Source organism: Ambystoma mexicanum, chromosome 9, assembly GCF_040938575.1.
Source record: "Ambystoma mexicanum isolate Mex_15411 chromosome 9, UKY_AmexF1_1, whole genome shotgun sequence".
Classification (NCBI taxonomy): domain Eukaryota; kingdom Metazoa; phylum Chordata; class Amphibia; order Caudata; family Ambystomatidae; genus Ambystoma; species Ambystoma mexicanum.
Genome location: NC_090931.1, coordinates 183,176,689 through 183,200,676, shown reverse-complemented (window position 1 = coordinate 183,200,676; position 23,988 = coordinate 183,176,689). Strand labels below are relative to the sequence as shown.

Sequence of the window (23,988 nt, the reverse complement as noted above, 5' to 3'; positions counted from 1 at the left end):
TTGGTACTAGAGATGTAAAGAAAAGAAGAAGAAATAACAGTATGGGCCTCATTACGAGGCTTGCGCTCCCGTAATGAAGGGGGCCGGTACAGGACCGGCCCCCTTCATTACGGCAGCGCGTATTACGAGGTTCCCTTTGCAGGACCCTGATCAGACGTCTGGTAAAACCAGGCTTCTTTTCCGGGTCCCGCGAGGGGAAGAGGGAGGTAACAACGGGACACCTGTAATGTGCCCGTTGTTACCTCCCTCCCCATTCCCATTGAGCCCTATGGGGGCTTATATTGGAATTGGGAATGGTTCCAGCAAGGAGGACTTACCAGGTCCTCCTATGTCGGAATGACCCGCTAAGTCCCCATTGCAGGAACCCGGTAATGGAGCCCGGTTTTGGGGCAGCCATTGAGCTAATAGCTCCATGGCTGCCTCCAAACTCATAATGAAGCCCTATCTCAGCTATTATTACCAGATTGGTTCACTCATTCAGGTATAGACCTTCATGTTTATGTCCAATTCTGGACATAAATCCTTGTTCCAGTCCAAATTGTGAGATATATTGTTTCTTTTTTTCATTTATATTTTGCATCCCTGTGGATGTCTTGCAACTATTATTCTTCAATTTTTAGAGTCCATCTTTCTAGAGAGGCCTGAGCCTGACAGAGGGGGATCGGCGTGAACTGTGCTGGTGAAAGATCTGAGCCCTACAGAGGGGGACTGACGTGAACATTTTGTTGAACATTGTTTGAAAGTGGAAAGAAGAAAAGGAAGCATTGCATTCTTTGAGATGTAGTGAGCTATAAATCGAAGTGGTCCTGCAGAGGTATTTGCAAAATCCTCTCACAGTCGAAAGTCTTCGATAAGGAAAATTGTAAAGAATGAAGGTCCGAGCCCGGCAGAGGGAGGCCTGTGGGAAATCGAAATAATTAAGGTCCGTGCTCGGCAGAGGGAGACCTGTGGTGAAGTCGGAAGAAGTGTAAAAAGCTTGGTGAATGAAGCCCCTGCAAGTAAGGTGAACTTTTGTTTGAACAGGTCTGAGCCCGACAGAGGGGTGCCAGTGTGAACCTTTTGGTGAACTATGAATCTTGAGTTTTGTGAACCATGAATCCTAAAAGTGATGGTGAATTGTGAATCCAGAAGAAAAAGGAACGTGGTTGAACTTTTAAAGGAACTTTGTTTTTGTACACATCCAAGACACCCTGACCATTGTTGCTCAGCTATCTTTATATATCATTTCTGAACGCTATTTTCTTACATGTACATTTTCCCCCCACACATTTGTTGTTATAGCATAAAGGCAGGCAATAGGTATTATTAGCACAGGCCATTTTCCGTTGACGTACACTACTAGGACTGTTATTTACTATTTGATGGTCGAGCATGCTCCCAACTTTTTATGCAATACTCATTGTTCAATAAACACCCTTGAACATTGAATCATTTGTATCTGTCTTCACTTGTGATACCATGCCTCTCTTACACCTCCACAGAGGGAAAAGCTGTAGCCCGGCCAGAGCTCCAGGACAGCCAGGGGTGCTGCCCCCGACCTTGGGTGCCTATCTCCCATGTGGGTCGACTAACCCTAAGCCCAGTAACAGTCCCAGGGAGCCCCGGTGGGAACACATCCCTCCCTGGAGGGAAAAGCTCTAGCGTGGCCCGGCCATAGCCCTAGGATGGCCTGGGTTGCTGCCACCCGGCCATGGTCGCCTTTCTCCCATGTGGATCCACCGGCCCCAATCCCAACAGCGGTCCAGGGGAGCCCCCACGGAGTCCCCTTTCCTCATTGGATATAAAAGCCCTAACACTGTCCGGCCAGAGCTCTTGGACGGCCGGGAATGTTGCCCCGGCCTTGGCCGTCTGTCTCCCATGTGTGTCGACCGTCCACCAGCCCAGCCAAGTCCCTGTCCCTCCCTGGAAGGAAACGCTATAACGTGGCCCGGTCAGAACTCTAGGACGGCCGGGGGTGCTGCCCCCGGCCATGTGTGTCTGCCTTGCACGTGGGTCGACTACCCCCATCCCAGCGGCTGTCTCGGGGAGCCCCAGCGTGGTCCCCCGCCCCTGCTGGTAGGGAAAAGCTGTAGCCCGGCCAGAGCTCCAGGACAGCCGGGGGTGCTGCCCCTAGTCTTGGCCGCATGCCTCCAATGTGGGTCCACTTTTCCCAAGCCCAGTGGCAGTCCAGGAGCCCCAGACGGGTCCCCGTCCCTCCCTGGAGGGTAAAGCTGTAACGTGGCCCGGCCAGAGCTCCAAGACGGCTTGGATTGCTGCCCATGACCTTATGTGCCTGGCTCCCATGTGGGTTCACTGTTCCCCAGCCAAGTGGCGGTGCGAGGAGCCCTGGAGGGGTCCCCGTCCCTCCCCAGAGGGAAAAGCTGTAACGCAGTGTAAGCAACTCATGCTGGCAACAGTAAAGACAGACACAAGTGATCACAGTTCAAGGGTGTTTATTAAACTGTATCCAGGTTGGGAAAATGCCTAATCTAAACCTAAATCTAAAATGGGAGCAAGCGTAATCTATCAAATGACAATAAGGCAGTCCTAGTGGTGGTGTGTCAAATAAAAAGGGCCTATACTAAGAAACCTATTGCAAAACCTTACAACTAATACAAAAAGGGCGTGGGATGGTTTTCAAGAACAGAAAGAAGTGTTTACAAATAATATGTTGGGATGCAATATCTTGGGACTCCCTTCCCCACGTTTTGAGCATGGGGTAAAATGGGATCCCAGAGCACAGCACACACTCGAGCTTTCCCAGCAGGAGTCGACAGTTCCACTTGCAGCTATCTGGGCCATCGATAGCCAAAGTCTTGTTTCTCTTGAAAGTCTCTTGCCTTCAAGGGCCTGACATATTCAATTACAAAACAAAAGTTCCTTCAACAAAAATGAAAGTTTGTTTCCTGGTTTTACTTCTGGTGAAGATTCTTCAACCCTGGGTCTCCCTCTTCCGGGCGCTGACCCTTATTTACTTTCATCCTCCCTCTTCCGGGTTCACTATGGCTTTTCCCTTCACTTACAAATCTTAATGTCTTTTTTAAACAGTTTCAGTGGACATCCCTTGGTCGGGTTCACCTTTGTCAGCACATTGTTTCTTGGGACGTTAGACTTGCCCCCTTCTCCTCAGCATACCTCTTCCGGGTTCACTCTTGCCAACATCACTTTCACATTTACTTCCAATGTTTACGGGATTCACTTCCCTTGCTTTCTCATGTGTCGGGAGTCACTTTCCTTGCTTTCTTTATAGTTCTTAAGTCAAAGGCTTTCGACTGTATGAGGATTTTGCTTGACCTCCTGTATGACCACTTTGATATCTTGGTGGCTCTCCTATGGCCTTCTGGTATCTGTAGTTTTACTCAGATGGGGGATCGACCAGAGTTTCTCAGAGCAGCACCCACGTGGTGCCGGTCCCCTTTTACAGATGGTCCCCCCTTAACAATCTTACAGCTCTTTGAACTTCTCTCATTTTGCCACTTTGCGACTTTCATTCAACACAGCCCGGTTCTTATTGGTTCTCCCTCGTTCCGGTTTATCAGCGTCGACACGTTGCGTGTACAGTTGACATCTGCTGCAACACACTTGGGCTATTGTCCTCGGTCTTACGATTCCTTCTGCAGAGGTTTCGCAGGGTTTTGTCGGAAAGGGCAAGGACGTGTGTCTCCTCGTCAGCCTCTCGATTTTTTTGCCGCCTTTCTCCTCCTCTTGTACTGCCCGGTCTGGATAGCTGTCTCGTTGTGTAATCTGCTTTGCTCGTACTGTGCTCTCTTGCTCCATCTTGTATCCCTGTGGGGAAGGGAAAGGGCTGTCAGGTGTGTGATTCTGATCAATTGCCTGATTTTGCCTGACACTTGTATTGGGACATGTGAGCTAAACTGCACTGGTGTTAGTCCGTTCTCTTGTGTGTCGTGTGAAAGTGTTTGTGTTGTTGGAAAGGGGGGGGGCAGTGGTTTTGAATGTCCTACGTGGTTAGATGGGGAAAAGGTGTTGAAAGAAGGGGGATACCGTGTCTCATCTGCCGGTGTCCCGTTCCCTGAGGACTCCCATCCAGGTGATCCTCCCTCACTGGTCCACCCCCAGGAACTGGATACAATAGCGATGGCCGTGTCCTGGCCACCTGAATGACAGATCCCCGGGGACTAGCTAGGGAGACACCTTCAGGTTTCTCACAGCAGCCCGACCAGAACTCTAGGACGGCTGGGGGTGCTTCCCCGGCCTTGGGCGTCTGCCTCGCACGTTGGTCGACGGCCTCCCAGCCCAGCGGCAATCCTGGGTAGCCCCAGCATGGTCCCTGTCCCTGGCCATTGGGAAAAGCTCTAGTGCGGCCCAGCCTGAGCTCCACGACACCCGGGGGTGCTGCCCCTCGCCTTGGGCACCTGTCTCCCATGTGAGTGAACCGCCCCCCCAGCCCAGCGCTGGTTCCGGGGAACCCCAGCGGGGTCCCTGTCCCTCCCTAGAAGGAAAAGCTCTATCGCGGCCCAAACAGAGATCTAGGATGGCTGGGGTGCTGCCCCTAGCCTTGGGTGTCTGCCTTGCATGTGGGTAGACCATCCCCCCAGGCCAGCGGTGGTCCCGAGGAGCCCCTGCGGGGTCCCCATCCCTCCCAGGGGTGGGAAAATGGGACCAGCCCCTCAACATTGCCCCCCACTCCCACTAGGAAGCATCAAGATTGTGCCCCTCCTTGCGGGGGACTCCTGACAGGGCTGGCCCAAAGGCACAGGGCCAGCCCCCTGGTCCCCCCAAGTGTGACACTATATAGAGTGCTATGTTTTTACTTCCTTGGAGGCAAATCGGTGCAAAACAGCACCCATCTGCCCCCAAAGAAGGTAAAACAACATTGTGCCAATTTTTAAGGTGGGGGCTGTTTGGCCTGTTAGATCTCTCCCAACCCTGGTGAAAGTGCTCCTTTCTGCTTCCCAGAGGTGACAAAATGGGGCCAGACCCTCAATGTTGCCCACCCCCCAGGGAAGAAGTAAGGATCTGCCCTTCCATGCACTGGGCCAGCCCCCTGGTGCCCCCAAGTTTGCCCCTTACAATGTAGTGGAATGTTGTTTTGCCTTCCTTGGGAGCAAGTCTGTACAAAACGACACCACTTTGCCCCCAAAGAAGGCAAAACAGCATGTTGCCATCTTTGTGGTAAAGGTCATGGTGGGGTTGAGGGGCCGTTTGGCCTTGGGGGACCCAACACCCCAAAATCAAATCCCTTTTGGTCCAGCGCTGATTGCAGGTTGAGGATCAAACGATTCTCGACCAGCAGTCTGCTTGTGGGAGGGCTCGTAAAGGGGAGAGTCTCCCCTTTCCAACGAGCCCCCATATGAGCAAACCGGGCACAAAATGCCCTTGCTGCACGCAAACGTGTGTCTGCTGAAATTACATGCTTAAGCCTTTTGGCTTGAGCATGTAAATTTCATTTCCGGATGAAGTCGGCGCACGTAGCGCGCGCCAACATCATCACGGCAGCCCGAACCCCAGGTGCGGGAGGGGAAGCCTTCCCCTTCACAGCCTGGGAGTCAGGAGCATCAGCGCTGCTCCAGGGGGTGGGGTTCCCCTCCCCCAAAGGTAAGTAATGCAAAGGACGAGGTAGCTTGTCATCCACACTGTGTTAGTAATGCGGAGGACGAGATACATCGTCCTCTGGATTTAATGGACTGAAGAATAAATGTTATGAACACATTTTGAATACATTATACTATAATGTATAACAAATCAAAAAAAGGTGTATGTGGGTTGATTCATAAAATATGCGTTGAACTATATTTGTTGCATTTGGTCTGATTCTGGGATGCTAATTGTCCACAGTTGAACAGCCGCCTCCAAGTTTGAATGTTGCAAAGTCCCTTATTGCTTGGTTGGGCTGGGCTAACCCCCATGCTAATTTGTGGATGTAAGGAGGAGAGCTGGACCCAGAAAACAAGTCACCCACTGGAACTGTAAACGATTCAATGAAGTAGGTGACCGAGGGATGGCAGAGGCCTGCTGCAGGAATCAACATAACTGCATTTTAAACTATAACCTTCTGCTCGACATGGGAGATCTTTGCAAGCTGCCTCCCTCTGACTTGACATGTACTGGTTTCCTGTGCCCCAAGGGCCGTGCATCTTTCAACACCTGCAACACCTGGAACCAGCTTTGCTCCTCTGCAAGGACTTCTATTCCGCCTGGGTGCTGGAATCTTCATGGGTATCCTCAGTGCTTTGCTGCAACGCTGGAACCCTATTGTTCTGGCCTTCACCAGAAGAGGACCCTGCATGGGACCGGAAGTCCAACCACCAAACTGCCATGGGTCTGCTCATCTTTACTGGGTCAGTGGGAGATCTACATCTCTCCAGTTGTCTGTGAAGGTATCTGCTACATTGACAGAGGTCTCCAGAGGAAGCAGAAGACACTGCTAGTGAACACACTCAAACCCACGACACATTGACACAGCAGAACCCCAAGTACAAGATATAATTATTCCTTAGCAATCCTTTATCGACTGGGAGTGCTGCTACTGGTGTGGGGCTCTTGGTGCTGAGATCACTTTGAACCACCCCATCCCCATTAAGTGTGCATGGGGTGCAAAGTCCTGCGTAACTTAGTGCTGTCCGTGACTGGCTGTGAGAAACCCGACGGTGTCTCACCCACTAGTCCCCGGGATCTGTCATCCAGGTGACCAGGACACAGCCATCACTTTTGGATCCAGTTCCTGGGCGGCGGGGTGGGGGATCACCTGGGTGAGGGGTCTTGTGGGAGTGGGTCACCGGATGGTGAGTCACTGTATCCCCTTCCTTGAAACACCTTTACCCCATCCTACCCGGTAGGCTATTTAGGAACTCTAACCCCCCCCCCCCTCCACCCTTTTATGATACTAACACTTTCTCACTGAAAGCCCGCTCTAAGGGAAAACAGGCTAACACCCGAGCCGTGTACCTATAATGTCCCAACACCATGGGCTCGAGTGTGCCTCCTTGCCCCTTGCTGAAATTGTGGGGAAGGTAAGCCAACTGCTTCAATATCCTGACATATCATTTCTTGAACACTTTTCTTTTGCATAACATTGTTTCCCACAATATTTGTATTTAGAAGTTAGGATTGGCAATAGGTTTATTAGTATAGGCCCTTTTATTTTGACAAGACACCACTAGGACTAGGTTATTATTATTTGATGGTCATAGCTTGCTCCCATCTTTAGATTTAGGATTCGATGGGCGTTTGTCAAACCCAGTTGAAGTTCATTAAAGACCCTTGAACTGTGATAATTTGTGTCTGTCTTACTGTTTTATACCATGCCTTCCTTACACTGACCCAGGTCGGTGGTGGCCAGTACTTATAGGCTAAGTCCTCTTTCCTCTTGAACTATACGGTTGGTCGCAGCTTCCAACATCTACATTTTTACTTAAGCCACATTCTGAATACTACCTTTGGCTCTAAACGTGCTGCTTTCCTTGTCCATGTGGCCTCTCCTATTGCTGCTCACCTGTGCCTCTGAAGACACGTTTGGGGCACTAGAAGACTCTGTGACACTCTTAGTAGATAGGGATTGGACTTCTGAAACAAGCTGCACAGTGTTTTGGGCTGCCTTATAAGAATTAGCCCTATGTATTACACATTTTCCTACTTCAACAAGCACTGGGTTTTGTGTAATATCTGTGTGAAATCCCAAAATTAATACACAGCCCATAGTGGGTTGCCAAACTGTTTCTTATATGTGCGTATTAAACTACTTTTACTTTACCTTTAATTGCACATCTAATAGTATAGTAAATGAAGAGTATGTTTGTACTTACCTTTGTCATGCCTTTTATTTATCATCATTTTAAGTGTTAACTCTACTATTCAACAGCGCATCCTCCCTACTTAGTTGCACCTAACTACTGCCATCATTGGCATGGTTAAGTTAAACTCTTGCTGAGACAATCCTATTGCACCAGTTTGGATCCTATAAGTCCCAAAGTCCTACCTCAGGTAGAGACTTTGATAAGCCCTCCTAAAAACATCTTCCCCATCCCTTGTGGTTGCAGGTTAGCCAAACCAGTTGTGTAGGACGGAACAAAAGAACCAAGGGAACCTAAATCATCACCATTAATGTAATGCTTCATATTTTCGCTAACATATTGTGCGGGCATTCCCTTATTGCATGTTATAACATTTTATAGTATACCTGTAACCACCCTGCTCTCCTCATGAGAGTTTATTCCTAGCTCCTTTCCCATGGTTATGTTCATCACCTGTTTAGTCAGTGGACTTGAGGGACACGGGTGAGGAAAACCCCCCTAACACTTTATAGTTGGATTTGCTGAAATTAGATTAAGCCGTCTGTTTTGGATCCCTCAAATTCAATCAGTATTAATCCCTGGTGAGGCATGTTGGATATCCTAAATCAGGGAAAATCATAAATACCAATGGCATCAGGCCAGAAGCGTATGTCGGACCATTTGATAACACAATGAACAGAATTTTTCACCTTTCATTGTTCTGCTCTAAAATATGTCTGCCTGTCTCACATAGTTTGACTAAGGGTTACAGGCGGAATGTTGGAGGTCACATTTGAAACCTGTTTGTTTCCTCTTTTTCTTTTATTCAGCGATGTGAACATTGCACGAGGCCAGGGGCCACTGTGGGCTGCTGTCTCACATCCTGCACCAGCAACTACCACTTCATGTGCTCACGAGCCAAGAATTGCGTCTTTCTGGATGACAAGAAGGTGTACTGCCAGCGGCACCGCGATCTCATCAAGGGTGACGTAAGTGGTTTTTGCCATGCTTTGTTGGAAAAGGTCCACTAGAGTGGAGTGCATGTATTGTATATTTGTGCGCTCTAGAGACAGAGCTGATAAATGTGTAGCATGAGTCATGCAGACCATCTATGCATCACCTGTGGCATACCATTTGGTAGATTTTCAAGTCTGAAAAGGGACGTCGACAGGGCGTGTTTATAATTCTATGCAAGGCCAGTATCCCTATGGGCTATAGTATGGTCAAATGGTCATCTGGTACACTATGGAAGGGCCTTTAGGGATGTTTTGATTCACCCAGGAGGGTGTGATCTACCCTAGGTTCGAACCATAAGAAAGGAGCTTGTTGCAATGGGGATGGAAGGCTACTGGCTGCAACCTGGATCTATCCCAACTAATTTCAAAGTGTTATTCAAAATGTTAATGCAGTTAGATGGGAGAGCGAGTCTAGAGCGAAACTGATATGCTCAGCTTGTTTGGCCCCCCTATCTATCAAGGAAAATTGCCCTGGGCTTCGAATGTTATCTGGATAGTATGCAGAGGAACTTAATGAAGGCCCTCAATATGAAATTGTGTATTGGTTTATTACCCTTGGCTAGTCTAAAGTACATCTGGAACCCAAGTGTTTGTATTTGTATTTATTGGTATTTCTCCAGCATGAGGTCTGGCATGGATTCACATGCTCATGAATATTCCCCGTCGTCAGGCTGGGAATCCTCGGTAATGAAAAAATCAGTTTCACTTCTGAACTGTCTTTCTCCTAACAACCAATCACTGGTCTCTGGGTCATACTGCCCCCTGCCAATGACTGCCCTCTACCTAAGCCCTTCCTCTGGCAGCTATCTTCAGATGTTTACCTTACGTTCAAGTGTTGGGAGACCTTGTGCTATAGCTCTCAAGCTTTTACTGCGTTTTGCGATTTTTCTAAGAGTTTTGCTCTATTTTTTCAGTCAATCGAGCCTCAAACTCTATCGATCAACCTTCTGATTAACGGGGACCCGTTTTTGGATTCTTCAGCGCCCCTCAAGGGCGGATTTATGTCAGGTTTCTTCTTGGAGGATTCCAGGAGCTTCTTTCGAGACCTACACCGCATGTACATGGCGGAGGAGGAGGAGGAGGACTCGGCACCTCTCTTAAAGGTTTGCCCCGGCTGCAACTTACGGAACGTCTTTTCAGACGATGGACATTCCCTGTGCCTCTACTGCTTGCAATTGGGCCAGACGCATGTAGAGGACGACTGCGTGGCTTGTCGGGAGATGGTGCCGCGCACGCGGGCCGATAGACGCAAGCGCCTCAACGAGTGGCTGCAGGCCAAGGCCCCTGCTCTGCTTGAGTCCCGGCAGCATGCCTCCCCTGCCCAGAAGAAGAAAGCTGAGCGGTCTTCTAAGACCTTTCAGGGCGCCCCTCCCGCGGGGGCCCAACATAACGCTAAGCACTGCAAGTTCAGTGTAACGCTCACCTGACTCCCACGGAGACGCTGACCAGGTCTGGGCTGCTGCGGCCTCTTCTAAGGTGATGCGCAGGACTCGGAACACCGACTGGGCCGGACCCCCAAACCTCGCCTGTCTGATGCGTAGGAAGATCTTTCTGTAGATGGGGAAAAGGATTTTAATCACCTGCGGAGTGACGAGTCGAACCCCTCCTTTCCCCTTTTACTCTCTCTTCAAACCACCTCTGAACCTTCCCGTTAATTCTCACCTTAAGATTTGAAATGACGAGCTCTCCATCCTGCTTCTGGTGCAGGTGTGCGGTAGAATCCAGTTACTTCACTGGTTATCGGACGGGCATTCAGGTCCAGTTGCTTCACTGGTTTTTTGGATGAATAAGGCACTTTCGTAAGTATATGACTTATCAAGTTCAAGGGTTGTTCTCCCTTCCTTTTTGGCCTTTATTTTCAATGGACTGCTTTTAGTCTTTTAGCGCAGGTGCAGAGCGAAGATTCCACGTAGAGAAGACAATTCGCTGTGGATAATTCAGGTGAGCTTATGTTGGGGTGGTTTTTCTAATGTCTGTATGTTCACCCAACAATGCGCGTGTTCTTTTTTCCCCATAGGGGCCGGGGCGCGGTACTGCCAAAAGGCATGCCGACCCGAGATGAGGAAGGATTCTCCCCCACCAATCGCCAGGTAAGCCTTCTGGCAAATCAGTTTTTTCCCAATGTTTTCTCTGGCTCGCCTTTTGTTCTTCTCTTTTCCTTCCTAGGTGCTGGAATGCAGCGGAACGTGCGGATGGTCGTAGGAGTACGGAATTCCTTGTGGACAGGTGAGTTGAGCGCAGCGCTGCAACGAGCAACGCAAGGAATCCAAAAATAATGTCTTTTCCTTTAGGATTGTCGGCGTGTTGGCTCTGGATCCCATGCAATATCAGGTAATGTCCTTTATTCACCTTCTCTTCCTCTCTTCTTCCTTTTAGGTGTTCCAGGACTGAAGCAGACGTGGCTGGAGTCAGGATGCAGGAGCAGAAACGGTGAGCGTCCAGCTGCTAGGAGCAGAGCAACGCGAAGCGTGAGCTGCTGTCTGGGCGTGGCTTAAATAGCCTCCAAAGAAGTCCCAGGTATGTATCCTTCCCCAATCAGGTATGTATCCTTCCCTGACCACGCCCGAGTGGCAAAATAGTCCCACAGGTAAAGTAGTTCCTTTCAGGCCTCAAAGAGGTCTGGATCTGGCAGCATGGTCTGCATCAGGTAAGTCCACAAAAAGCACTCCTACGGCGCCAGGACTGATGTCCAAAATGAGCCTGGCGCCAAAGGCGCCAGGACTGTGTCCAAAGGGCCCCTATTTGGGGTTGCTGGACCTTCTCTTGGGTACCTGATGTGTGCTTCCGGGGCTGCCGGTCTTGGACTGGCTCTCCGGTAGTATGCATCATGACATTCAGCATGTCCAGCACCTTCGACCACGAGCCAACGCTCAAGTTCTTCAAAGAAGAGGAAGTCGGACCATCCGGGTAAGCTTTTGGAGAAGACCCAGACCGGCCTGACGGAGAAGGCCAAGGGGGAGTGGGGCCCCGACCCTCCCCCTAAGGTGAAGGCTGGGGACTCGGCCAGGATCGCAGGATGTTTTTTTGCTGGGTTTTTTACAGCTGATTTTTTTGGGGGGGGGGAAATGCATCGAATTTTTTAGAAAATGGGTGAGTTGGGGGGGTTAACCCCCCCAAAAAGAATGTTACAAAAATTGATGGTTTTTTTAGTTAAAAAAAATTGTGGTAAAAACCCTGCAAAAAAAATCCCGTGATGAAATGACATGGAACGTGAGAGTATCCCTGCCTGCCAGGAGGGAGTGCTCCTTCCAGCCCATCGAAAAGACGCCGGCGAAGATGATGCCCATAATTTCACCAAAAACGTCTCCCTTGGTCACAGAGGGGGGGGGTGGGGCATGGTAGTCCTCCAGGGTATGGACATTTCCTCAGAGGACGAGCTCACCAGCCTCCCGGTCCTCCAGGAGGACGACGAGGAGACCGACGAGCAACAGGGCGGTGATGACGGAGCGGACCACCCTAAGCCGCAAACGCACTGGTTCTCTTTGCCTCCACTTCAGCAGCCTCCTGGGGATATCTCAGTGGACATTCTGACGGCTCTGCATACCCTGTGCTCGGAAATACGGACAAGGATGCCCCTTGAATCGGTGGCCCTGCCCGCGGCGCCGACGCTATCAGAGGAACCATCATCCAAGAGGAGGCGAGTTCACCCCCCTCCGACTTTTCACCACTGGCCCCCCCCGTCCCGCCGGACGGTGAGGGGAAAAAGTTGGATGCAATGGGGCGAAGAGTGATCACATCAACGGCGACGACCATCAAGGCTGCTAACGCCCTCGCCATCATGGTGCATTACGACAGGGAACTTTGGTTCAAGATGGCCCCCCTCCTGGACTACCTTCCCGACAACAAGAGGGCTGAAGCATTGGAGATTCTACAGGAAGGCGAGGTGATTTCGAACCACGCCATTACAATGGCCACGGACATTGCCGATACGGGGTTCCGCCAAATGGTCAACAACGTTTGCCTTCGTCGGCGAAGCTGGCTGAGGGCCACAGGATGTTCAGTCGATGGTGTTGGACATGCCTTTCGACAGGGACAATTTGTTTGGAAAGACTGTGGACGAGTCTCTCCAGGCGATCAAAGCGGACACTGAGACGGCTCGTACCTTGGGCACGCTTCAACATCGACGGCCGTCCTTTCGGACTTCTGGAGGGAAATCCCAAAGTTCCTCTAAAGGATTCAGAGGAGGTGCTTCGTCCTACCGTCAGCCCTCCCGCTCATCGGCCCACTAGACCTACAAGGGCAGCGCCAAGTCTGGAGGTGGACATAGTCGTCGCCAGGGCCCCCAAGGCGGCGCTTCGACGTCGAAACAAGATTGAACCGGCCGTGGAGTCTGGCCCCCACCCGTGCACCCCGGGAGGTAGGCCGGCTGGTGAACTTTGTCAGCGTGTGGAAGACCATCTCCACCGACCGTTGGGTGCTGGACGCTCTCGCCCACGAACACACCTTAGAGTTTCAACGGGAGTGTCCACGGATACCACCAGTGGCCCCTCAGGAAAACCACGTCCCTCAGCTGCTGCTGGAGGTACGGGCCATGTTAAGAAAGGGGCGATCGAGCTTGTCCCAAACAGGCTCCGGAGTGTACTCTCGTTATTTCCTCGTCAGAAAGAAGACCGGCGGTTGGAGGCCCATTCTGAATCTTTGCCTTCTGAACAAGTACATCAAGTCCCAGACGTTTCGGATGGTGACTCTTCAGCACATGCTAGGACTGCTGGAAGAGGGGGATTTTCTATCGTCACTGGACTTGAAAGATGCCTATTTTCACATCCCCATACACAAGGGACACTGCGAGTACCTACGCTTCGTGGTTCAAGGACAACATTACCAGTTCAAGGCCCTTCCCTTCAGGTTGAAGTCGGTCCCACAAGGGTTCATCAAGTGCCTGGCTCAGGTGGCGGCGCAGCTGCGTCTACGAGGGATCCACGTGTACCTGTACCTGGACGACTGGCTCATTCGGGCGAATTCACAAGACATCGCCGTCGACCACAAGACGAAGACAGTCCAACTCCTGACAGACGTGGTGTTCTCGATAAACTTTGCAAAGTCCTCCTTGAGTCCATCGCAGGACGCACTGTTTTTGGGAGCCTGACTCAACGCAGTGTCGTGCCTGGCGTCTCCGTCGGAGGAGAGGATCACGGCTATCCTGGGCAATGTACAACGGCTGTTGGCCCTGAAGGTCGCATGGGTGAGGTCAATTAAGTCCCTACTCGGCATGATGTCGTCATGCATATACCTCTTTCGGCTGTGCAGGCTACGGATGCGTCCGCTGCAGGAGATCCTCGACACCCTTTGGATACAAGTGGCGGGGAGCTTCGAGGACAAGATCACACTCGACGAGAGTTTCCGTTGACTGATACGGTGCTGGGGAGTGCACGCACATCTGTCCACAGGTACGGATTTCGAGACCCCACCTCATCAGGAGACGGACACGACGGACGCCTCCCTGGAAGGATGGGGAGCGTACTCCGGAAGTCTTCATGCAAGAGGCCTGCGGCTACCGGAGGAGAAGTCGTTGTACATCAATGTGTTGGAGCTGCGGGCAGTGTTTTGGGCCCTCAAGTCCTTCGTTCCGTCCCTGAAGTGCAAGGTGGTGCGGGTGTTCAATGAAAAACACTGCCACTATGTTCTACATACGAAAGCGGGGGGGCCAGATACCCGGCACTCTCCAAAGAGGAGCAGGACCTTTGGCACTGGGCAGTAGCCCAGGGGATGTACCTCATCCCGTTTCATCTAGCAGGAGTAAAGATCACCATCGCTGACTCTCTTAGCATGGAGCTACGCTCTTGCCACGATTGGGAACTTCGGTAGGACCAAGTGGATCACCTGTTCTGCAGGTGGGGCAATCCCCAGATTGCTCTGTTTGCGACGGCGACAAACACCAAGTGCCGGAGGTTCACCAGCATGTTTCCCCAGCCGGGGAGCATGGGGGACGCATTTGCTTTCCCCTGGGACAGCCTGTTTCTGTATGCGTTCCCTCTGTTGCTGTTGCTTCTTCGACTAGTCAATCAACTCGGACGGTCCCGGATGATCCTTGTCGCACCGGCGTGGCCGAGACAGATATGGTACCCGGATCTTCTGGACATGTCAGCGTCCCCTCCAGTCAAGTTTCCGGCAGTCGCAGATCTTCTCGCCAGGGAAGGAGGCACAATTCTGCACCACGACAGAGGATCTCTGTACTTGAAGGCCTCGCTCCTGAAGCACTAAAGTTTGGGGGCTACGGTCTCTCAGATGATTGTAAGGAGGTGCTCGCCAAGGCCAGAGCTTCATCTACTCTCCAATGCTACGGGCACAAGTGGAAGAGGTTTGCAGTTTGGTGCCGCATCCAGAAGATCGACCCAATACGAGTCACTGCTCTGCAGCTGCTTCCATATTTGTTGTTGTTGGCCAAGGCAGGACTGGCCCGTGCTTCCATCAAAGTTCATCTGGCGGCTATTTCCCGCTACACCAGATCTCCTGGATGATCATCGTTATGGTCGCATCGTTTGGTCAAGGAGTTCGTCAAAGCACTATTTAGCTTGTTCCCGCCGGTGAAGGCTCCGGCCCCTGCGTGGGAGCTTAATGTGGTGATTACTTGCTCATGGGTCCCCCGTTCAAGCCTAGGCATTCGGCACCACTTAAGTTTTTGTTGTGGAAAACCGCTTTTCTTGTGGCCATCACCTTCGCACGACGAGTGGGAGAGCGAGAGATCCAGGCCCTTTCTTGTAAACCACCTTATTTGACATTCCACAAGACGAGGGTGGTGCTGCGGATGCACCCTTCCTTCATGCCCAAAGTGCCGTTGGACTTTTATCTGAACGAGCCCTTGGTGTTACCTGTATTCTTCCCGACGCCTTCGTCGCCGGCTGAGTGGACTTTGCACTCGCTGGTTGTGGCTAGAGCACTGAAGTTCTATGTGGCCCGCACAAAGAGTTTCCAGAAGACGTTGCAACTTTTTGTGAACTTTAGCCCTGTGAACCATGGGAAAGCCCTCTCTAAGGCTTGCATTTCCAGGTGGCTGTCCGGCTGCATCACCCATTGTCACCGTTTGGCAAACCGACCGTTGCCTGGCCGTCCGAGAGCCCACTCCACCAGAGCGATCGCTGCAACTAGGGCGTTCCTGTCTGGTGTGCCTCTGCTTGAGATCTGCAGGGCTGCTACGTGGAGGTCGATGCACACCATCACAAATTTCTGCTGGGTCGACAGGGATTCCAGGAAGAAGTACATAGTCGGCCAAGCAGTGATGCGCAACCTGTTCGCTTGAAGGTGATCCTGGTGAGGAGGTAAGAGATGCTTAATGTTGAGCCTTTCCACCTCCTGTGGTTGTGCATGTGTGTACTTCTATGAATTCTTTATTCATGAGCATGTGAATCCATGCCAGACCCCATGCTTGAAAGGAACAAGTTACTTGCCTATAACTGTTGTTCTCTGGCATGGATTCACATGCAAACCCTCCCGCCTACCCCTCTGCGGCTCTTCTTTTGTTCCTACTGCCACTTTACGTGCTACCAAATCTGAAGATGGCTGCCAGAGGAGGGGCTTAGGTAGAGGGCAGTCATTGGCTGGGGGCAGTATGACCCAGAGACCAGTGATTGGTTGTTAGGAGAAAGGCAGTTCAGAAGTGAAACTGAAACTGATTTTTTTTCTTTACTGAGGATTCCCAGCCTGACGACAGGGAATATTCATGAGCATGTGAATCCATGACAGACGCATGCTGGAGAACAAAAGTTACAGGTAAGCAACTTGTTGCTTCCGTGGCATCTGCTGGACATGAGGTGAGAATACTGCTGGCTAACTGCAACTGAGTGGCTTGCTGCTGCGCCGCCAAAACCATTGCTCTTTCGTGGGACATCCTGACTCACCCCTACCCCAAAGCTGCTGCTCATCGTGGAGACCATCCTGTGCCTTTGTTTATTCCTTCTTTTCCAACTGACCGCCTGTGACATGCCTTAAAAGGTGATGCCTGTTGTTCCAGTCATTGCAGTTGCTGTGCTGTGTCCTCATCGTGAGAATCTTGGAAGAGGTAATTTCTGTCTTGAATCCTGTACTTCTGCTCCTGCTACTTCGTGGGACTCCGCAAACCAAATGCGAGTTCAGAACCAGAGTTTAGCCAGACCCATTACTGACACCAAAGGTAACCTCTGCACCTGTGCCTTTCTCACAGCAGCCTTTCGCAAGTCTTCTGGCCCTTCATCCTGTCGATAAACCTCCTCTTCAGGGTCTCTGGTCTGTGCAGTCCTTCTTGGAGGCCCCCTTAATGCAATGTCTTTCTTTAGTGGGTTGGTGGTACACTTTATAGCCATCCAATCCTGGGCCTCTGGTTTTCTGACCTTTGTCAGATATTTTCTGGTGTGGCCCCTCAGAATCCCCAGCTGAGTGGTTGCTGCCTCCTTCACTCCTTTGGCTTGTCAGTGAAGATGAACTGCATTATTACAATATCCGCAAATTAACTATAGACTTCCCTTTTGAATTCTTGTATTTTTACATTGCACACAGCCCCTTACAGTGCATTGCAATGGGGATACTTTAGTATCATCTAACTTTTTACACATGCAATTTTGTGTTCCTTTTATATGTGCCTAAAGACAAGCTGGTGGCAGCAGTGCAATTTTTCCCGTTTTTGCATTCTTTTTGGTGTGCACATTTACGTTTACCGTGTATTGCTACTAAACGTGGCTAGTTCCTGAAAAGGACCCTGCCACAAGATTTTCACTTGTTCTTGGGCCATATTGTAGTTTGGCCTTCTTTCTGCCTTCTCAGGTCAGGAGAGTCCTTATTAGGTCATGCACTTGCCCACGAAAGCTGCTTCCTTTGCAGGTTAGCTAGCCTTTGTGTGTGAGTGACCTAGGAAGGGAGCTAAGACTGCCCAGTCCACATCACTGGTGACAGAAAGTCTGCTTCTGGGGTGGATGTGAAACCCAGTAGTTGTCCCTGATTGGCCAACTACTGTCGGTTTGAATGGTGCAGATCCTTACCATAGGTGGCCTTGGACTTGCTTCTAGCTCAGATTTTGGATACGAGGAGGACTCCTGCAGCCATTCTTCAGATCTATGTTGGAGCCAAGAATCCTTTGAAGAATAGCAGTCCCCTGATGACCCGAGGACGACTTCTACAGTGGCCCAGCAACGTCTCCAGTGCCTGATCTCTGAAGATCCCTGTCGGTGCTTCAGTCCTTGGACTCGTGGGACTAACTAGTCTCAGCGCCTTCTGGAGCATCCAGCCCTTCAGATCCTTCAGAAGTGTCCCTGGACTGCCCAGTGGACTGACCAGCTCCCTCATGGGCTACCTCCCCAGAATTGTCGCCGTCCGCGTTCAAACCCAGAACTTCCCATCTTCGAGGGAACCTGTCCTGAGCAGCTTCTGTGACCCCGGCAGGAAGGACACCAGTCATTGCCTACAAAAGGTGATTGTCACTGAACTTTCCTTCCTCCATCCTGTGAAGGGTCCTGAAAACGTCTGCATCATTGAAATCCTCATTTCTTCATCGACAGGGATTGCCTCTTGCAGTTGCACCCAACCGGAAGAATCCTCGACCCTGCAACACCTGGGTACCTCTCACTGCAACAGTGGATGGAAGACCGCACTCCAAGCGACCCACAATTGACCCATCATGACCCCTGGGAAAACCAAAGTCGGGGGGCTAGGTAAGTATACATGTGCCTGCTCCGCTGCCCCCCTGTTCTCCATATGATAACATTGGGAACAAATCCCTTTGTCTCCTATCCCCCTCTTACCTTTGGTCGGCGAACCTGGGTCAAGTATCTTGCCCATGAGTAAGCATTGAGTCTGGAAGAGAGAGGAGAGCTTCTCCAGCATGGGATCTGGCATGGATTTACATGCTCATGAATATTCCCTGTTGTCAGGCCGGGAATCCTCGGTAAAAGAAAAAACTGTTACACTTTCACTTACAAACTGTATTTCTCCTCTAAACTGTGCTTTGCGTCATACTGCCCCCAACCAATGACTGCCCTCTCCCTAAGCTCCTCCTCTGGCAGCCATCTTCAGATGTTTACTGCACGTTCAAGTGTTGGGAGTCCTCAAGTTTTGCTATTCTATGGTTTTTGCACTTTTATTTTTGTCAAAAAGAGCCTGTGTACTCTTCTCTCCATCTGCCAAAAAACAGGGATCCGTTTGTCAGTGAATTTCAATGCCCCTCAAGGCCAAGGATCGTTGAATTTTCATTGAAGTTTCCAGAAAGGCCATCAGGCTTACTCTGCACCTCCGACCATGACGGAGAAGGAAGTTCCATTTTCAAGATCTGCACCAGATGCAGACTGCGGCACATGTTTGTGGCAGACAAACATCTTGAATGCCTCTACTGCCTTCACCCGGACCACAAAGAAGGAAATTACGAGATCTGCCTCGGCTTCTTCAAGAGAATGATGAAGGATCAACACAGTAGACTGGCGACGTGGCTAAGCACCAAGGCCTCTGCCCCGTGCCCCAAACATGGTCATGCCTCACCCAGGACCGGCCTGTTCGAAGAGCAGGCTTCTAAGTCTTTTGAGGGCGCTCCATTCGTGGGGGCCCAAAACAAGGCCAAGCACCGCTAGTCCGCTTATATCGGGGTCGCCATGCAAGCGGGTCCCTCTGTGGGCATGGCGCGATATAAGTCACCATCAGCCATCGATCGAGCTCCTCCTCAAAAAGGAAGTTGCCCAACCCCGCTAAACTGCGAGAGAAGAAGTTGGACGACCTGCCCAAGAAGGCGCAGGAGAAATCGTCATTGACGATTGAGCTTGTGGCGGCCGTTCTCTCAAAAGCCAAAGGGGCTGACCCCATGATGGTAGCCCCTACTGCGCCCAGTTTGTCCCTGCCCCTTAGGCGGAAGGCCTCAACCGCGGCAGTGACCAAGTCTGCTGGCACACCCGATAAGAGGATGCTGTTGCCATGTCCGGCTGAGACCTCTAAGGGTGCAAAAAGGGTGAGGGGGGGCGGTGAAGTCTCAGTCCAGCCTCAGGCCATACAGCAAGACATAGATGTTTCGTCTTCAGACGACGAGAACCGGGAGTCCCCGCACACGGTCCACGAGGACGTGGAGGACGGCGGCGGCAACACTGAAGGTGACGACAGCACAGCACAGGACCTAGTGTGCCCACCATGCCTACTCAGCCGAGAGATGTATCCCTGGACATCCTTTCGACCCTACACATGCTGCTGTCAGAAGTCCAGAAGAGGGGGGCGCTCTGGATCAGCCTCCGGCTAAAAGAGGAAGCGTCATCCGACGCCCCCGCATCAACCTCAACACCTGCGCCAGGTGCCCTCCACCCCGATGGACCCGGAGACGGACACAGCAACGACGGACGACGATGAAGACATTGTCACGGCGGGCGGATTGCTGCAGCCGAGGGCGTCCCCACCAGATGAGGTGGGGTCATTTCATGCCATGGTCGCTAAAGCTTCTGAGCTTTTCCAGCTGACAGCTGAAGAGACCAAGAAAGAGGGCTTCCTACACCAGAGGCGGGAGGCCAAGGGGAAGACCATCATGGCAGTGCCCCTCCTGGACGACCTGTCGGAGGAAGGCCTAGCCCTTCTAAAGAATCCTTGCCCGGCCAACCGAGATAGGCTGGAATAAAAGTGGCAGGTGCTGGAGTCTGCACCCAAGTGCCTATGGTCGCAACCGTCGCCAGACTCGCTGCGAGGAAGAGGTTGTCTAGCCCCTCGTCATCGTCCTCAGTCTCTCTGGACAGCGAGGGGAAGAAGTTGGACACCATGGGGAGGAAGGTCATATACTCTGCGTCGGCGGCCATCAAGACAGCCAACGCATTGGCGATCCTGGCCAGGTACGACAAGGAACTGTGGTACAAGCTGGCCCCGATTCTGGAGTTCTTACCCAATGACAAGCGGGTGGAGGTGATTGCACTCGTCCAGGAAGGTGATGTGGCATCGGACCATGCCATCACGGTGGCCCTGGAAATCGCTGACATAGGTTTCTGGCAGATGGCGAACTGTGTCTGCCTCCATCGTCCAGGCTGGCTGAAGGCCACCAATTTCCACCAGGAGGTCCAGACGAGGGTACAGGACATGCCCTTCGACAGGTATAACCTTTTTGGGAAGGCAGTCGATGAGTCCTTGTTGCATGCCATCAAGACGGAGACGGCTGTCGGCAATCTCGATGTCAATATCCCCGCTTCCCTCTTCCATCTCCTCACCGGTTGATTCGAAGTCTTCTTCAATAGATCTGAGAGTTCGATGCGCTCTGTAGTCCTTTTCTTTTTTTCTTTGTTGCGGATATCTCCCACTAGAAGAAGCCACAGTGAGAACGATAGAAACACCCTGACCGTGACCCCTTCCCGGGAGAGACCGGAAAGGGGGAAAAAAGCCAAGTGTGGCAAAAACCCCAGGAATTCACAACGGCAGGTGGGAATCCTGATGGAGGTTGTAGCAGTTGAACTCAGCGGAAATCAATAAATCTCAGAAATAGAAAGTGAGGAAGGAATGAACAGGAAACAGGAAGTGTAGGAAATGCAATTGCTCCTACTACAGAAAAAACGGAAAAACTGCAAGCAAACAAGATGGTTAATAAACCAAAGAATAAGAAGAAAATAGAGAGAAAGGTCCCAGGAAATGGAACCCGAAAGGACGAGGAGGAGTAGAGAGAGGAAAGCTCAGTGGAGCCAGAATACAGCGTATAGCAAACAGCGGCAGCAAAAGAAAACACAGCTGAACGGAAAGGGTTGCAACGCACAGAAGGAAGATGGGGTGTGGCTTAAATAACACCACATTTGCTTAAACGGAAAAGACTAGACCGCTAAGTGGACATGACGTGAAAGACGTGACGGGAATTAGGAAGTGCGTAATCGGAATCGGGGCCACAGACGCCAGGTAGGAATCCGTTGCATGACAGTATTCTCCCTTCCAAGACACAGACCCCCCGGTTTACCAGGATGTAATGGATGAAACTTTCTGACAAGTATTGGGGCATGGATATGTGAACGAGGTTCCCAAGAGTCCTCCATATGAGAAAAACCCTTCCAATGGACCAGGTATTCTAGGCACCCTTTGCGATACCTAGAATCCAACAACTGGGAAACCTCGTATTCAGATGAATCAGGGGAGTGAGAAAAAACAGGTGAAGATCAAGCCTTGTGAGACTGATAGGCACTCTTAAGAAGTGAAGCATGAAACACCAGGTGGATCCGCCTCAATGCATGTGGTAATTTTAGACGGAATGCCACTGGATTGATTTTCTCAGTGATCGGATAAGGTCCAATGAACCGAGGGGAGAGTTTAGACGGACAAGACCATCTTGGGAGGTATTTAGTAGATAACCACACTTTAGAACCCACTTTCCAAACAGGAACCACCTGTCGGTGTCGATCGGCCTGTCTCTTATAGACTTGTAAACTGTCATTCAGGTTTACCTTTGCCTTTTCTTGAGTATCTTTTATCCTGGACAGTGTTTCAGCAACCGCCGGAAGGATAGGTTGAAAGGGAGAGAGAGGAATAATGGCTCGGAGATGAAAACCATATGAACAGTAGAAAGGAGCCATCCCACTTGCTGAATGACTGGCATTGTTATAGGCGAATTCTGCCGTTGGCAAGAGTTCCACCCAGTTGTCTTGTTCCAAGTTCGTGTAACTGCGTAAGTATTGTTCCAAGGTGGCATTCAAGCGTTCCGTCTGGCCATTCGTGTGGGTATGAAATCCAGATGATAAAGCCGGTGAATGTTAAGAGCAGCACAAAGCGATTTCCAGAATTTAGAGACATATTGACTCCCCCGGTCAGATATGATTTTGTCTGGGAGGCCATGGAGTCTAAAAATGTCTTTTATGAAAACCAATGCCATGCTGTCAGCAGTTGGGAGACCTGGGAGCAGAGAATAATGGGCCATCTTGGTGAGAGAATCGATAGTCACCATTATACATGTGTGTCCCTGTGAGGGTGGTAAGTCCACAATGAAATCTGTGGATATATGACTCCACGGGCGATCAGGAATGGTGTCTTATTGCAACAATCCAAGGGGCCTTGCAGTACTGTTTTTGCTCTGACAACAGACTTTGCAGGTCTTGACATACCGTTTAACATCCTCAGGCAAACCCTGCCAATAGAAGGCTCTTCTTATCAAGTCTAAGGTACTGGCTTGCCATCTATGGCCTGCTGTTTTGTGATCATGGCACCAAGACGAGATGTCTTTCTGTAGGGTCTTGGATGGTACCCATATCTTTTTATCTTTGAAGAACAGGCCATCACGTTCAGTCATGCCATGGGGCTCCGGTTGAGAGGAAGCAGCTTCTCTAATCTGTTGAAAAAATGAAGTGATGGTAGCCACTATTCGATTCCTTGGGAACAGCTTTTCAGGGTAAGAAGAGGCTGTCTGGGAGGCAAGTGTCTTTCTGGATCGAGCATCAGCCAAGATATTCTGACTTCCGAGGATGTAAGTAATCTGGAAATCGTATTGTGAAAAGAAATGTGCCCATCTTGCTTGTCTGGAGTTTATGCAATCCATTGACTATAACACCTGTACATTTTTGTGATCAGTTCGAATTGTGAAGGGGTGGCAACTCCCTTGTAGAAGATGTCTCCAAACTTCACAAGCCTTTTTCATGGCTAAGAGTTCTCTTTCAATGACAGAATAATTCTGTTGACTTGTTGTAAGATTTTTTGACAGATAGGCTATCGGATGTTCCTTGTTGTCGTGGTCTTGTAATAAAACCGCTCCTATGGCTGCAGCTGAAGCATCGGTCTCAAGGATAAAAGGTTTCCTTTGATCTGGCTGACGTAGGATGGGAGCACTACAGAAACTTTTCTTCAAGAGTTGACAACTGTCTTCAGCCTGAGTGTCCCAGAAAAAAGGCGTGGCTGACTTCTTTAGTAAACTGGTCATGGGTAGAACGATGTTCGAGAACCCTGGTATAAATCGCTTGTAAAAATGTGCCAAGCCCAGGAATCGCTGTATTTCCATAACAGATGAAGGAGCTGGCCATTTTAGAATGGCATCGACCTTCTTTTGGTCCATTTGAATTCCTTGAGATGGAAGAATAAATCCCAAGTAGGGTGCAGAAGAAACTCCAACAACACACTTTTCCCTTTTGACTAATAGTTTATGCCTTTTGAGTCACTCCAGTACTTCTTTGAGATGTATTAGATGTTCTGGCATGGTCTGAGAGAAAACCAGTATGTCGTCAAGGTAAACGACGACAAACACAAATAACATGACTCGCGCATGCCGGGCGCAGCGCGGGCTGAAACCGAGGCGGAGCCTCGTTATCATCAGCTGTAACCGCCGGCAGGCGGATCACGCCGGCGGCCAGCTCAAAGGCCACTCTAAGGCCTGTTGAGAGCCT

At 50.7% G+C, this 23,988-nt stretch overlaps 1 protein-coding gene across 5 annotated transcripts in view; it reads left to right on the top strand.

Moving 5' to 3' along the window:
- The window catches only part of KMT2A (lysine methyltransferase 2A), a 2,049,111-nt gene that overhangs the window by 1,384,812 nt on the left and 640,311 nt on the right, over positions 1-23,988 (top strand). For all 5 annotated transcript variants that reach the window (XM_069614436.1, XM_069614434.1, XM_069614435.1 and 2 more), the window contains exon 22: positions 8,543-8,701. In XM_069614436.1, the coding sequence (XP_069470537.1) occupies positions 8,543-8,701 (159 nt within the window). The remainder of the gene's footprint in view (positions 1-8,542; positions 8,702-23,988) is intronic.